This window comes from Astatotilapia calliptera, chromosome 7 (assembly GCF_964374335.1).
Source record: "Astatotilapia calliptera chromosome 7, fAstCal68.1, whole genome shotgun sequence".
NCBI lineage: Eukaryota > Metazoa > Chordata > Actinopteri > Cichliformes > Cichlidae > Astatotilapia > Astatotilapia calliptera.
Genome location: NC_137428.1, coordinates 3,418,546 through 3,433,330, shown reverse-complemented (window position 1 = coordinate 3,433,330; position 14,785 = coordinate 3,418,546). Strand labels below are relative to the sequence as shown.

At 39.2% G+C, this 14,785-nt stretch overlaps 1 protein-coding gene across 1 annotated transcript; it reads right to left on the bottom strand.

The window, feature by feature from the left end:
• Positions 1-10,481: 10,481 nt before the first annotated feature.
• LOC113025103 (troponin I, fast skeletal muscle-like) lies at positions 10,482-14,477 on the bottom strand. The gene is made up of 7 exons (XM_026172514.2): positions 14,219-14,477; positions 13,216-13,248; positions 12,998-13,034; positions 12,765-12,893; positions 12,061-12,150; positions 11,800-11,973; positions 10,482-10,846 (listed from the first exon to the last, which is right to left on the bottom strand). The coding sequence occupies exons 2-7, from the start codon at positions 13,221-13,223 to the stop codon at positions 10,769-10,771; spliced, it is 516 nt and encodes a 171-aa protein (XP_026028299.1). The 5' UTR covers positions 13,224-13,248; positions 14,219-14,477; the 3' UTR covers positions 10,482-10,768.
• Between the last annotated feature and the right edge of the window lie 308 nt (positions 14,478-14,785).

Below are 14,785 nucleotides of genomic sequence, written 5' to 3'. Positions count from 1 at the left end.
TAACATAAAGATCAAAGCTAAAACAAAAGGCAGTGAAATAAACATGAATGTGTATAAGGTTGTTTTGGGTATGTTAAATTATGTATTTCAGCTACATACCATAAACACCAGAGAGAGAAGCCACAGGTGCCTCGCATCAGGCCCTAGTTTGAGATTTGTTTGGGAAGGAGTTAGAACTCAGGGTGCGTTCATGAAAGCGTGTTCGTGGTAATGCATTCTCCACCACACACATCACAAACAACAAGTACTGAAAACAAGCCAGTGGGTGTGTCTGTATGGGTTTTTCTTTTCTTGGTTTTCCAAGTTGGGATATAGTCTTTTTTGAAGTCCTCATCTTAGGAATAGTTACTGGTAAATATTAGTAAGTCCAACAGAGGGGGGATGTTACTGCTTTCCATGCAGCTCAGATTCCACTTAACTCAAACTCTGGACCAATGATCATGTTCATAAATCAGTTCTGTCTGAAGAGGTAAAGTTGTGTACAAAATACTCATATAGGCTCTGATCAACTGGAAAAAAGGCTAATGGCATCATAATAGTTTTTATTCTGTTTAAAGAATGAAATCTGAAGTAACTTATTTCGAGAAATTAACCTGGGTTATTTGTCTCTTGTGTTTCAAACAGCACAAGAACTGACTGCTTTGCTGTATTAAAGAACCGTACCGACTCAGTGACATGTGGAGGTGGTAAATTTAAACCGTTTGCATTGTTTTCTGTTTTTGTTCAGTTGTGCAAGCTGCAGGCCTTTATGGGCTTTAGTCAGGATGGCTTTTACTGCACTCAGACCCCACTGAGAGCTTAACAGCATGTATGAGAGTAGTGATAGCGCATTCAGGTAGAGGAATGCAGCCTCATTAGAGCAGCAGTAAGTAGAAACAATGCATTCCTGCAGAGTGAGGTAAAGATAAACCAAGCAAGCAATATCAAGCTTGAGAAAAAAATTAAAATACCCTCAAAGAATCGAGAAAATATATAAATGTTCTATAAAATATGAAATCAGAAATATCAGTTCAGTGAACATCTCATAAAACTAGAACATTTTGTAGCTCAGGTTTGGTCTCCACCAGCCACTAAAAACAACATTCATGATATTTCTATGACAGAACCAAACCAAGAAGAGGACTAGAAATATCCTAAGAATGCATATACAAGCCATTCTTACCCCCAGGTGCAATAATGATGCTTTGTTGCGTCAGTTATTTGATTCACCACCAGCTGTGGCGATATTTGCTCCCTGGAGAATATGGTCTTGCCTTAGAGATCTAAGAAGTCCGTGTTTGGAGGTCGGAAGGATGGTAAGTTGCTGGTTTACCTCCCAAAAGGCCATTGTTTGTGGCACGTTAGGACCAAGGTGTTTTGCAGAATTCTTTGCTTTTTTACTGCATATTATTTTTCTTTCCACCCACTTGCTTTTAGTCGCTGGTTAGGTTTACAAATGAAAACCACTTGGTTAAATATTGCATTTTTTGGTAAAAAGGCCACAGTTAAGTCATGGCAGCTGCCCAAGCATTAGCTAGATACGAAGCAACTGAGAACTAGCACGAATACTCAAGAGATATCTCATGGACTAACGTGATTAGTCAAAAAAGATGTGCATTATGGGAAATTATGAGATATTTTCAGTCAAATTTAATGGAAATAATGGGCACACAACAAACTGAAAAAATGTTCTCCAGATTCATTTATTGCTTAAGCTGTTAGTTGTGGCAGCACAGACACATGTGATCAATGTAATGACGGACCCAAGGTGTTACAGCGTGCTTCCTTACAGTTGTGTGTTCCATGCATGGCAGCACATCACCCAGCTGCATCACAAATTCCTTATATAAAAAAGAACATCTAAACTCGTCTTTATTAGCTTCAATAAGCCAGACCACAAATATCACACTGCTTGCTGTGGTCTGGACTCTCAGCAGGTATTTAGTTGGATTAGGGGTGTAATTAGTGGTGAATACCAAACTTATTTTGCAGGTAACTGGATCAGCCTTTAACAACCGAAGGATTTGTGGCATCTTGCTGATGGTGCACATTTTGTTCCAGATGTAAATCCAGAGGCAGAACATTATCTGTTATTATAATACATTTAGAAGATTGTATATTAACTGTCAGACTGTGTTCTCATGGAAAATTACATTTGTCTGAAAGGAGTCACTAGTGACGTGCGATGCCACTGATTTCCTGTCTGATCTGATACCAAGTAAAATTCCGTCTTGTATCGGCGATACTGATCCGATACAGATACTTTGTACAAAAACTCGATGTGCTTGGAAAATCTATTTTTAAAATTAGTGTATTTCAAACTCTGTCTTTATAATGAATACAAAACATTAGATTTCATCTTATTAAATATTTTGAGTTGTATTTTTATTTTTAGAGTGTACGCTGTATATTTTAAAGATACCTAGTCAATATAATGGCTTCAAATACTCTACAATTTAAACAAATACGAGTCTATATTTTTTTTAAAGCTGCGGTGAATTCCCATCATGTAAACATAGACACAAAACTCTAAGCCTGGACTAAGTCACTTTCCAAAATTCAGCAGTGTTACACTTCGCCAACAGCTCCACATTTTCTCCCTCCGTACCTGGATAGTGCCCGCCTGCAGCACCGAAGGACTCCACAAGCAACGTTTGATTCCCCCTTGCAGCACCTGTCGCTCTCCTCTTCAGTTCGCCTCATCATGAACTCATCATCATCATCATCATCATCATCTGTGTTATAATTTACTTTTGTTTGTGTTTGACAAGGTTTGTGTCACAAACTGCATCTTGGCTGTTTGTGGAGCTAAAGTAGGGCTACACATGACTCTGCTTACGATCGTACCAAACGTAGTGAGGAGGTAAAATTATTAACAAGATAATCGACCTCTGTTGGAGTAGTAACGGAAGAATCCATATTTTTGCAAAAAGCAAAAAAAGCCTTGTTAATGTCACAAACCATTGACAACACCCATTGACAATCTCACCGTCAAGAGATTGTTTAATGTTAGAAATCTCCTTGTCCATCCATCCAGTATTTTCAAACAGACTGATTTAGATTTTGGATGATGCCAAGATGAGTCATTACGCTGATGCTTTAAATGTTATGTCTCACCATGCTAAAAGCACAATCACTCAACAAAGTTCTACTTTGATGCCAAATCTGTACTACCCCGTTCATAATTAAATAATCACTAGATAGCCGTACCATCCACGTAAGGTGTGTTAAGGCTTAGAGTTAAGAATGTGGCTGGTTTAGGTGACGGGTAGATTTGTGCAAAAGTCCCTGTAGCTAGTCGGCATCACATGTGCCTAGAGACAAGCCAACAATCATCTGGGAATCACTGATCACCGTGGAAAATGCGTATTCCCCAACCAGCTGGCGAGTTTCACAGCGACTGCCATCATCTTCAACAACCACTAGCAGCGGGCTTGCAACCTGTGGATACCAGGAAGCCGCCAACAGGTCTCCAGATGTGTGTGATTCAGGAACTGAGCTGAACATTTTCACTGTGTTTCTTAACAGGAAGTTTATAGTATTTAGCTTATTACAACTTTCAGCACAACTTATTAAAAGATTTATGTGTAGCCTATGCACATATTTGAGCTTGTATGTATACTTTTGAGCCAAACTTGTGAAGCCAATTTTTTCTTTTTTCTTTTTTTCATGGTTGCAGGTGGGATTACTCAGAAAGTTATGAACAGATTTGCACAAACAAAATTACCAGAGGTTCTCAGGCTGGTGGCCTGTCCTAACACGGCACTTAACCATCCAAGTCCAAGTGCATTTTTACACATTCTCTAACAAATCTAGATTTAGAAAAATCTAGTTTTTATGCATTTTGTGGCTTAGCTATGAAAGTGGTGACACACTCTCCTCTCACATATTTATCAAGAACAAAACAATTTTTACTGCAGCAGCTCTCATTGAGGAAGCATCATAGATCCGTGCTGGGGAACACATGTGGACCGTGCCGAGTCCAGCTGAACTGCACCCGTGCCCATCTTTTCAAATAGTTCCGGGCATTGTTTGATTATCCTCGAGCAGACACAGCATGCAAAAATCACACGAGTATAACAAACTGGAGGCTCAGATGGACTGCAGAGCACCCAGTCACCCCAAAAGTTTATGTGCATCTGGAAATTTTTGAAAGGACAATAACTTAACGAAGGCATATAAAACTCAAATAGATAAAACTGGGAGGACTAATCTGGAACCAAGTCTGGTTTCATGTATGTTGAAGGAATTCTAGGCTCTTGGTAAATAGATGTGTTTAATAAAATCAGCAACCAGCAAACTTTGGGCTCAGATAGCACCAATAATAAGAAGAAGTGTACTTAGTGGAGGGGTATTAATCAGCTCAAGCATTACAGTTTTGTCCACGTGCTTCCTTACAACCTAATTTAGCTTTATTTCCTCAGTTTAAATATCCATAGTATCTACAGCCGGCATCTCTCAAAGGCAGCAGTACAGTCTGAAATCAGATAAACCTTGTTCTGTCTGCTCTGACTGACTGATTTACACCAGTTCAACAGTCTGTCACATTCACAATATTAAAAATACAAAAACATCCTTCTCCTTGCAGAAGAAAGTGGACTGCAAAACTGCTCAGTTCAGAAAAGAAATCCATCACCTTCCATCCAGTTATGACAACTAGCGTGCAGAGAGGCTGTGGGCAGCTGTGGGAGGAAAAGGAGAACTGCTGCTCTCCATCTGAAGTGAAGCCATATGGGATCCAGGACAAATGGGAGAAAGTTAATGGGGTTTTGAGCAGGCACTAAATGTAACAGTGCTCCTTGAACTTTTACGACGACCTCCGGCAGGCTGGACATAATAAACCCAAATGACTTTACAGCCTGGGTCAGTTATTAGGACCTGCTTGGGTTACAGTCATGAGGCCTGTGGCGAGACGACCTGCTGCTGAGCGATATTTCTGATTCAGCAGAGTGAGGAGATGGAAAATCACCTCAGTAGCTTTTTTTAATATGCAAGAGTGAGTGATGGCTGCAGGAAATAACGTGAACTAAATTTACTTTAAAAAGAAAAGAAAAGAAAGGTGGCAGTAACAGACACGGTGCAACAGGAAAGGAAGCAGGAATTCACACCTTCAGCAGTGTTTTCATGCAAGTGCAGTTTCATTTCAAAAATGTTCAAAGAAATCATTTAAAAAAACCTTGAAAAAAAGACTGTTACAGAGAAAGACGATTATTATGATGTTTTTATCACGTGTTCCTGGATGTTTGGGTCCCAGCATAATAAACTCATTTATGTTAATCGATTTTTATAATGTGGGAAGGTTACAAAGAGAAACATTTCAGCCTTATGTCTTGATACTGGATTAATGCTGACACCCACTTGCATTAAAATTGTATATGTCAGCACACTGCATGACCAGGTTTTCCACTCCTAGCCACGTTCTCTCATCATGCTGCCATCATCTTTTAAATAAAAATTCATGACAATAAATGTCCTTTTTCCATGTGACAGGGAGGTTTTACAAGTATGAATCCCTGTGGATTAAAAAATCAGGCCCGAAAGAATAAAACTGTTCTTTCTGCAGACTTAAGAAAAACACACCAAGGTGACCTTATATTGGCGTGTTGCAATTTCCAGTGACATCGATCACATTCCCAAATCATTTAAGTTCACCCTTCAGCATCATTTTTAAACATACAAGTTAACTGTTGCATATTTTAACCCAGCAGTTTTCAAAGGTTTTGGCCCAAAGGACACAAAATATCAATATCAAAATATGAGTACACTTGTATTCATATCCATCTAAAATAGACACCACATTATCTAACATGGCTTCAGTCTGAAGGCTGTACTTCTGACAGCTAGTTTGTGGCATGATGTCTGCACTGTGAACACTACTGTACGCTGACAATTGTCTCCCTTTCTGAAATAATTGTTTCTAGAGGGGATTTTTGGTGCCTCTTTAGCTTGCTTTGCAGATTGGTGGCATTAGCTGATGATGACAGATGGATGCTGTCCAGGTAATGCCACAGGACAGGCAGCGAGCGCATGTGCAGTTTTTCCTCCTCTTTTCTTTAAGCGGTGGATTTTCTGGTGGTGAATCTCTTTTTCCTTCTGAACCTCCACATCTCCAAATTGGTACTCACAAAGTACTGATAATGAACCTTATCAAAGTTTTTTTCTGAAACCTATCTGAATCACTTCATACTTAAGTAAAACCAAAGAAGACAAATCAGAGTCTCCTGAAAAACAGGTCTGTATTCTGCTGTCCTGCCTCATTGTGCACTCAGTATTTCTACACCTAGTGTGTCACAGCACCAACAGTGAGGCGCATCCTTTGTATATATCTCAGACATCAACAGCATCTGACAAAACACCCGTATTTGATGTGACAGACTGGGAGCAGGTTGGTCATGCTGGGTGGCTACACCTTACTCAGCTCTCTTCATAGATCCACACACTCATTAAAAAGCAATTTCGAGCAGCTCAGTCTGAGACTTCTTAACCTTTTCAATCAGTCGTCACTTTTCTGATTTCCCACCCAGATTTTTTATGGCACATACTTTTTTGGGGAGTTTATGTGGACTGGCTCGCTTTTGGAGTCTGCCTCAAGTGGACATTAGAAAAACTGCAGTTTCTGGCACTTATGAACCAGCAATCTAATTTCTCTAACCTTTGGGTCCCTTTGAGTCTGTAAAGTAACTACAAAGTATCTGATGAATAAAATGGGGTTAAATGAACATCTATTCTTTCTGAAGTGCTGTAAAAATAAAACAAACCGGGAACACTCAACTAAGTTATTTCCCCCCCATGAACAAAAGCAAATAGCAGAACAGAACAAAGAAAGACATACGCACATAATGCAGGCACAGTTTTTCTCTCACATGAAAAAAGGCCGTTTGCATTGAGTCAACATTTAAAGTCTGTCTGATCTAAACGGCTGCAGAGCCCTCGCACTGTTGAGCTTCCACTCAAAGCAAAAAGCGGTGCAAACACGCCCTCTTTTGACCACGAACCTCCATCTACAGCAGCACCTCAGATTTGAGCTTTTTTTCAGCTGTGGGCAGGAACAGCATGGATTTGCTGCTCCTCAGAGACTTCAGACTTTTGGGGGGTTTCTGATTGTTGCAAGGGGGGGGGGGCTGTTCCATCCTCTGGATGTGTACCATTTATTGCATTGCAAAAGTCTGGGTCCTCTATATCTGAGATGTCAGTCAATGCCTCCGATGGACTCTTCTTCCCATCCGTCCTGGATCATTTGTAGGGCAAGGTCCACAGGGATCCTAGCTGGCCTCATGTCAGCCATATTACTTTAGATATTAAAAATAAACATCAGAAAGGACAGTGTTTGAAATGCACAGAAAACTATAAATCATGTATGTTACTGTGTAAAAACGAATTCCTGATCCATCAGAAGTGTAAGTGGGACAGTCAGAGCTGCTAAGAATTAAAGTTTCATAGAAGATCCCATAGGAACTGCTTGGGGTCATTTCTGACCCACTTGTGGAAGAGTGGGGTAGTGATACAAAAACTGCATTTTTTTTAATTAACGAAAAAATAAATAAAAATGCAAATGGCCTCATGTTACAAACATATTTTATGAGGAATACCTGGAATATGAATATATTACAACTTTTCATTTTAAAGATGTTGAAGAAGAACAACCTGTGGGGTCATTTGACCCCACATGTCTACGGGTTAAAGAAAAGAAAGATGAACTGAAACTTCCGTTTTCATCGTCGCTAATCTTGAAGCCATGAGATAACATGTCGCCTCACTGTCCCTGTAGCCCACAAGACACAGGATGGTGTAGTTAGAGGACACCTGGTGGACAGATGGAGAACGGAAGTAAATCCAAGTAACTGCAGGGCTTCAGAGAAACGAGGGTGCTGGAAAGCTGAAATGTGGGTGAAAACAGGACGAGGCAGGAGCAACACCTCACCGAGCGCCACTGTTGTACTTTGTTTTACAGCTTCAAACGGTGTCATGAGGAGCTGCATTTATGTTTATAGGTTTTTTTTTAAATTCCCTATCCATGTGCGTTCCACAATACAGTCACAGATACATAGCGGCAGACAGATGTCATCGGGAAAAGCAGCTGCTTGAAAGCACTCAAACTAAATTTAAAAGCAGGTGTCAGTCGCAGCCCTACAGGCCGGTGATGGAGGGAAGACGCTGCAATTTTCTTTTCTTTTTTTTTTCTTTAAGGAGTCTTATTGAAGTCAGATGATTCAAATATAACTCGTAGGCATCTCCTTCACATTCCCCATGAGTCTCAGGGGATAAAGTTAGCCCCTGAAGAAACCAAAGCCTCGAGGGCCCCGGCAGGCTGGAGGCAGAGCTCAGAGCACCATACAAGGAGTGTGAGGGCATCTGAGGGAGGGTGGGGCGTGTTTGCAACCAGTGAGATAAATCATTAAAGTCTCAATGGAGTGTTTAACTGATTGATGGCTGTGCATGACTCTTATTTTTAATCAAATTTACCCTTATTTAAATTTACTTCACTCATTTTTTATGAATTTTTTTTTAATGCAACAACAGTCATGTCAAGGCACTTTAAAATATCCTATAAAGTTAGAGAGGAAACCTGAATGATCAGACAATTTGAGATGACTTTGTGTTTAATAAGAAGAGTTCTCTTAATATTTTTTAAATACACTCAAAACAGTACTGATCATTATCAAACTTTACCGTCACATAAAAACATGACAAACAAGGTATTTTGTGCTGGTACACCTAAAAACACCCATCAAATTGCTCTTACTTAATTGCAGCAAATGCTGGATGAAAATTTGAGTGGCCAAAAACTGCAATTCTTCTAATGTCCACTTGAGGCAGACTCCAAAAGCGAGCCAGTGCATTTAAACTCCCAGGTTATAACTTTACAGCAGAAATAAAAACATTGACCGTTTTATAATAAATAAATAAGTAAAATGAAATAAAGAACCTCTCCCTGAGTAATGTCAGCAAGACTTTAAATTAGAGTTTTGGCTGCTTTGATTGACAGTGTAAATGTTTATGCAAAACACTTTTTTAAATGTGTTACAGTTAAATTTCAGCATTGTTAAGGATTGTTCCGAGTAGCTAGTGGGTGCTGTTGTCTGTTCAGCTGCATTAAAAGACTCTACAGAGAATGGCTCAGTTTCTCCAGGATGTACATTTCACTTCTCAGTAGTTACACATTTAATATCAAATAATGTCATATTATAAAAAGCTATCTACACAACATGCCTTCTTGTCTCAATATTGTCTGATCATTGTGGCGGCTACATCCCTTCTACATCCCTGCAACCCATAAAGCAGTTTATGTTTCCAGGTCATAAAAACATTAGAAATACTGAAAAAAACAGATACAATGTCAATAAATTAACTCACTGGTTTAATTTATTGGTTGCTTCAGAGATGGACTGCTGGGCCTTTGTGTGATGAAACAAAGATGGACTGTTGCTAGAGGAACAGTTGTTGCCATAATTTGCAGGTTGGTGGATGGGGGTCTTCCTTGGGACAACAGCTGCTCTCTAATAACACTGAGGAAGAAAGGAACTCCACCACTTACATACTGACAAGGCTCAGCTGTTAAATGGAAATAATTCCAGACTCATGCAGTTGGTTGAGATAGTGCTGCTAGTGTTTAATGCTGTCAAGAAGGTCTGCTCTAGAAATCCATATTTCACACTTTTGTCTTATAAGCCTTGGTGCTGAATGCAGAAATCTAGATCTTTGATGCTGTTTTTCTTTCACTGTTTGACCCTTATGGTTATTTAAATGTAACACTTCTCCTCAATTTAGCTTCACAAAAGATTTGAATCACATCAGAAAATGAGGTGATTCAAAACGATCCAACAAATGTCTGAAGAAGTTCAAAACGTTCAAGGACAAAGACAGAAAACAAATTGCTGGTACTGATGGACCTGATGCTGGAAATCTAAACACTCAACAAATAAACTGCAGCTAATATAAACCAAAACCTCTTCCCATTATTATTTTTTTAAATAAAAAACTGTGCTCATACAATTACAGTGCACCATGAAAATATGATAGATGCATTAATGGTTCATAAATTACACAACAGAGAGCAACGGTTGCATTTAGCAGCACTGGTGAGAAATCTAAAAACCAAACTTAGGTGTCCTATTCTGACTGTACGGAATCTGAATTATTCCACAACTTATTTCATAAAAACAATAAAATACAACCTCATAGCAATTAAAACTTCATAGATTTATGAAGAAAAAGCTCAAATCTTTGGTAAAAATCAGATTGTGCAGATTAGTTACCATTTGAACCAAGATTTATTTGATCATGTATAGAGTAGGCTTGTTTTAAGAATTCATTTTAATTTGAGGACATTTAGGTTGGATAACAAAGATAAGACATAAAGGTGGGAATCAGAGTTTCTTCCTGGCATCATGGTAAAAGCTTTAAAACAGATTCAGACAAAGATTTAAACTTCAGCCTCTACAGTGATCCTGTAAATATGATGATGATGAAAGTTGGGCAAAAAAAGGACAAAAACAGCATGATTGTCTCTGACACGTGATTTTATTGTGTATAATGAACATTGTGTGCGATTGTTTCCCCGACTGTGTGGAGTTGAAGACTTGGTGTTGGTGTGTGAACCTTCCCCTCCCTCCAGACTACGACAAAGTGCAAAATAACAACCCTCAGGTAAATTCAACTCCCCGCCTCTCAGATTTGCTAACCTGCTCTTCAGACCTGTGTGACATAAAGCAAACGCGCTCTTCCACCAGCACAAATAGGACACATGGAGTTCATGTAAACAGAAAAACAAAGCAGAGCAGCGAAACATTTAGGAGGCCTCGAACATCTTCTTCCTGTCAGCTTTGTCCTCAATGTTCTTACGCCAGTCACCCACCGCTTCTGTAGGCTGCAGAGGACAGGAAGCAGCGAGTTAGTCCAAACAAACCGGGAATTTAGACATCTTAGTTTTATTAAAAAGAGAGGTGATTGAACTTAATCAGCTGATTTCTGCACTTTGACAGCTGACACATGGAAAACCAGCCCTTACATGCCTTACATGTGACTTTATGTTTCTAGAAGTAGAAAAATTCTGTAATACTGTAAAGACTGACTGATGAAATAATTGACAGGAATTAAGTTTTTTTGAAAAAGCAGTCTTTATTATGCTACTCCTAATAATTTAAAAAAAAAAAATATTAATTTCCTGAATGAGTTTTACTTTGCAACACAAACTGTGAGATTTATTCAAGTTTTTCAGGAAAAAAAACACACAAAAGATGCAGAAGTCTCCAAAACGTCCTCCAAAAACTTGTGGACCAAATATGATTCAGTTGTTAATTACAGATTTAAGAGAAATTAAGAAAAAAATGCTTTTTAATTTCATCTGTGAGCAAATGTGTGGGATACAAGGCTCCAGTGCTAGTTTCTGATCAGAAGTCCAAAAATGTTCTCTTCCAGATTGCCACCAAGTTTCCCTGGGTGTGCATATTATTTTTGGCTGTGTAAAAATTGATTTATGTTTGAAATCTGCAATATAATCTCAGCCTGGAATTCAAAGGCCACGGTGTATCGTCTAACCGCGTGACGCTTTAGCGTCCAAGTCACCAACTATTTTTTTGTGCACGTCAGAATTATTTTGTCATGAATGCCAAAACTTTGGAGAACATTATATATAATATTCTGATAGTGTAAGGTCATCACATTGATGATAAGCTGCTTCATAGATATTAAAACAGGTTTACTGGCACCACATCAGTAAACTCAGTAATGTAAAGAAAGAATAAAAATCCATCACTGCTGGAACTAAAAGTGCAAACGTCGATTTATCCTGACAAAACCACCCTCTGTCTGTGAACTCACCTCCTCCTTGACCTCTTTCTTGACCTGCTTCAGGTTGGCCCTCAGGTCCATGGTCACCTTGTGTTTGGAGCCCAGCAGAGCCTGCAGCATGGTGTCAGCAGACATACGCACTTTCTTCAGGGCAGGCTTCTTCACTCCTATCAGGTCCACAACTTTGATCTTCAGGTCTTCAATCTATGCACAGAAAGAAAGTGTTATATTTACCCTTCTTTACTTTTTAGAGGCCACTCTAATCCTGTTATGCTCCCAGAGGAAGATTACCTCTTTGTCAGCCTTTTGCACCTTGGCTTCGGCATCGTACCGCTCATCATCGATCTTGTCGATGGCGGCGTGAAGCTTCTTGCAGAGTTCCTGTTGATGCATAAAGAAACCCCAGAAGATGATCTTCCCACAGCTTTAGAGTTATACGGCCTTCCCTTTTTATATCAAAAGTGCTGTTAAAGTAACAAAACCAGTGAGTAAATCATTTGTTTCAAGCTCATATAAAGTTTTAAACTACTTTTGCTTCTAAAAGTACACAAGACGGGAAGAGACATGCAAGTTACCGCGTTGCTAGCCATGCCGATCAAAGCAGCTAGGTGCTAAAGGATGTACATTCCTCTGGCAGAGGAGTGCTAATGTTAGCAGGTCACTCGGTGCTTCACTTAACACTTTCAGGTAATTTATGTTTATGATGAATTACAGCAGCAAAGTTCAGGCTAGCTTCTCATTTCATTAGCATCCTTTAAGTGTCCAGTTTCCATGCTGCATTATGGTGGCACTTAAATGCCAAAATAATAATAACAGTCATGTTTCTACTCAAAACAACAACATAATGAAATAAATACAGTAATAAACAGCATAAATTAATTAATTAAATGAATAGGCTATTATAGTAGCTGATTGTTTCCTGAACTACTAAAAGAAACATTTTATTCTTTTTTATTCTTTCTTTTTTCTCGGATAAACCCTGATGTCTCTCTCACCATCAGGGCGGCCTGGTCTCCGCTCATGTCTGGAGGAGAACAGTGCTCGGCCATGTAGGCCTGTTTGGCCGTCTCGGTTTCCTTTTTCTCCTGCTCGATCCAGTTCATAGCAATCTGCAGGATCAAGCTCTGCAGGACAGAAATCATCATCAACCAGTCTCGTGTTTAATGGTCTGCACTCAAACATACTCAGCAGCAGAAGAACTCAATTTTTTTTCATAATCCTTATTTACCTTGAGATGATGCCTGCGGCTGGAAGTCATCTTTTTCCTGTTTGAGAGGAAGTTGTGATCATTAATAGTTGTAAAGGTTACATTTTTCTAATTCACATCTTTTTTGGATCCAGATATTAAACATTTAAAGGGAGCATCTTTAAAAGGAGACAGATTTCGGTGCATATATAAATGAGGTATAGTGTGCATCAATCAGACAGGATGTTCTTCGCACTTACTCAGACATCTTGGCGGTTTTTCGGGTTCACAACCTGCAGTAAGACAAACATAAAACTGAGTGACTGGAGGAAACGTTGAGGTCTTTCTGAGCCCTGCTGAACACCAGAGATGTTCAGATAATCAGTGTGAGGTTCTCTGAGATCAGCATGTTCTGCTGCTGTGATGGAGATGGATAGACGGGAATATTTGTGCCGTAACGCGATCTGAGGCCACAGCTGAAGAGCAGCGACGTCAACTGAACTAAACTGGGCTGGCCGGGATCGTGTGTCACGTCTCTGCGGTTTACACGTGATCGAGTGAAGGATTAATTTGAAAAAATCTCCAGTGGAATATCATTAACTAACATGACATCATGAACTAGCTGACAGTAGCTAACCTTTAGTAACTATCCATAGTGTCTCTGAGGCACTCTGATAGCATGTCTTCATGACCAATTAATGTCACTTTTTGATTAGAAGATTAGGTTAGACATCTTTTTTTGTTTGTTTGTTTAGGCAGGGTATATATACATATATAAGATTAATTAATGATTCAAGTGTTGTTCAGTTTTTAACTTTATACATAAACATTTTCAGGGAACCAGAAAATATTTACCAAACCAGAATCAGATTTTTGTAATTCCAGGCCTTCTGATCAGCTCATATTTCTGTTGTACGCACATCCAAAAAGTCGATGAACAATTTGAGGCAAAACAGCTGAAATCAGGTCTTTGACAAGACTGAGGCAGAGCAGCTGAACACGTCATATAAATTTAGGTTTGACAGAAAAAGGTCAAATGTCACCAACAAATGTAAAGAAGCCACTTGGATTGAGTGAGGAACAGTCAGAGCTGTAATCCTGCTTTAAATCATGTCTTTTCAAAACACAGTCGTTTTGAGACGTGGCTGCATGCAGCATCTTTTTATTCTATCTGATAAAATAGAAGATGCTGCTCTCAGAGAAGCTCAAAGATGCTGGAGATATTAGAAAAAGAAAAAAGATAAAGTAAGGAAGATTTCTCACCTATTGAGAGGAGGAAGAAGAGGACAGGACACACTTGGTGGAAGAAAAGGAGACACTGCCAAAGCCACAGACAGTGAAAAATGAAATAGGTATATATGGTGGTTTGCGATGCCTCAGCAAATTGCCCAGATCCTCTTTATGGAAATGGATTCCCAGGCAGACCAATAGGCCTGCGAGCTCCTGAAATACACCCGGCCCAGCCCTGCTCTGCAAAACGCCCTCCCTGTGAGAACCCTTCATGCCTCCATGCTGTGTTTGTGTATATGGAATAAACTTAAAGGAGAATGAACAGAACACGTTTTATGTCTTCAGAAGGCTTCGGACAGATTTAATATATGTTTTGATCTTTAACTCAAAAGGAGCATTTTAAGCCCTGCAGCATCACAACAAATGGAAATCTTCAGCTTTCCTGTAAAACCCAACGTTAAATTATTATGTGTTTCCTTCTTTACTGTTTTATGTCTTTTGTTTAATTATTTAATTTGAATTTTTCTATGAAAAGTGGCCAAAATTTCAAATAACGAGGACAGTGTATGTGTTTTAAAGTTTAGGCTGCAGATTCCTCTA

Bases quoted from the DNA above. Each gene is read 5' to 3' on its own strand.
- LOC113025103 (XM_026172514.2), bottom strand. The intron at 12,894-12,997 runs GTAAATAAGGAT...TCTGTCCTGCAG, and splicing joins GCCGCAGGCATCATCTCAAG to AGCTTGATCCTGCAGATTGC. The intron at 12,151-12,764 runs GTGAGAGAGACA...ATGCATCAACAG, and splicing joins GAGACCAGGCCGCCCTGATG to GAACTCTGCAAGAAGCTTCA.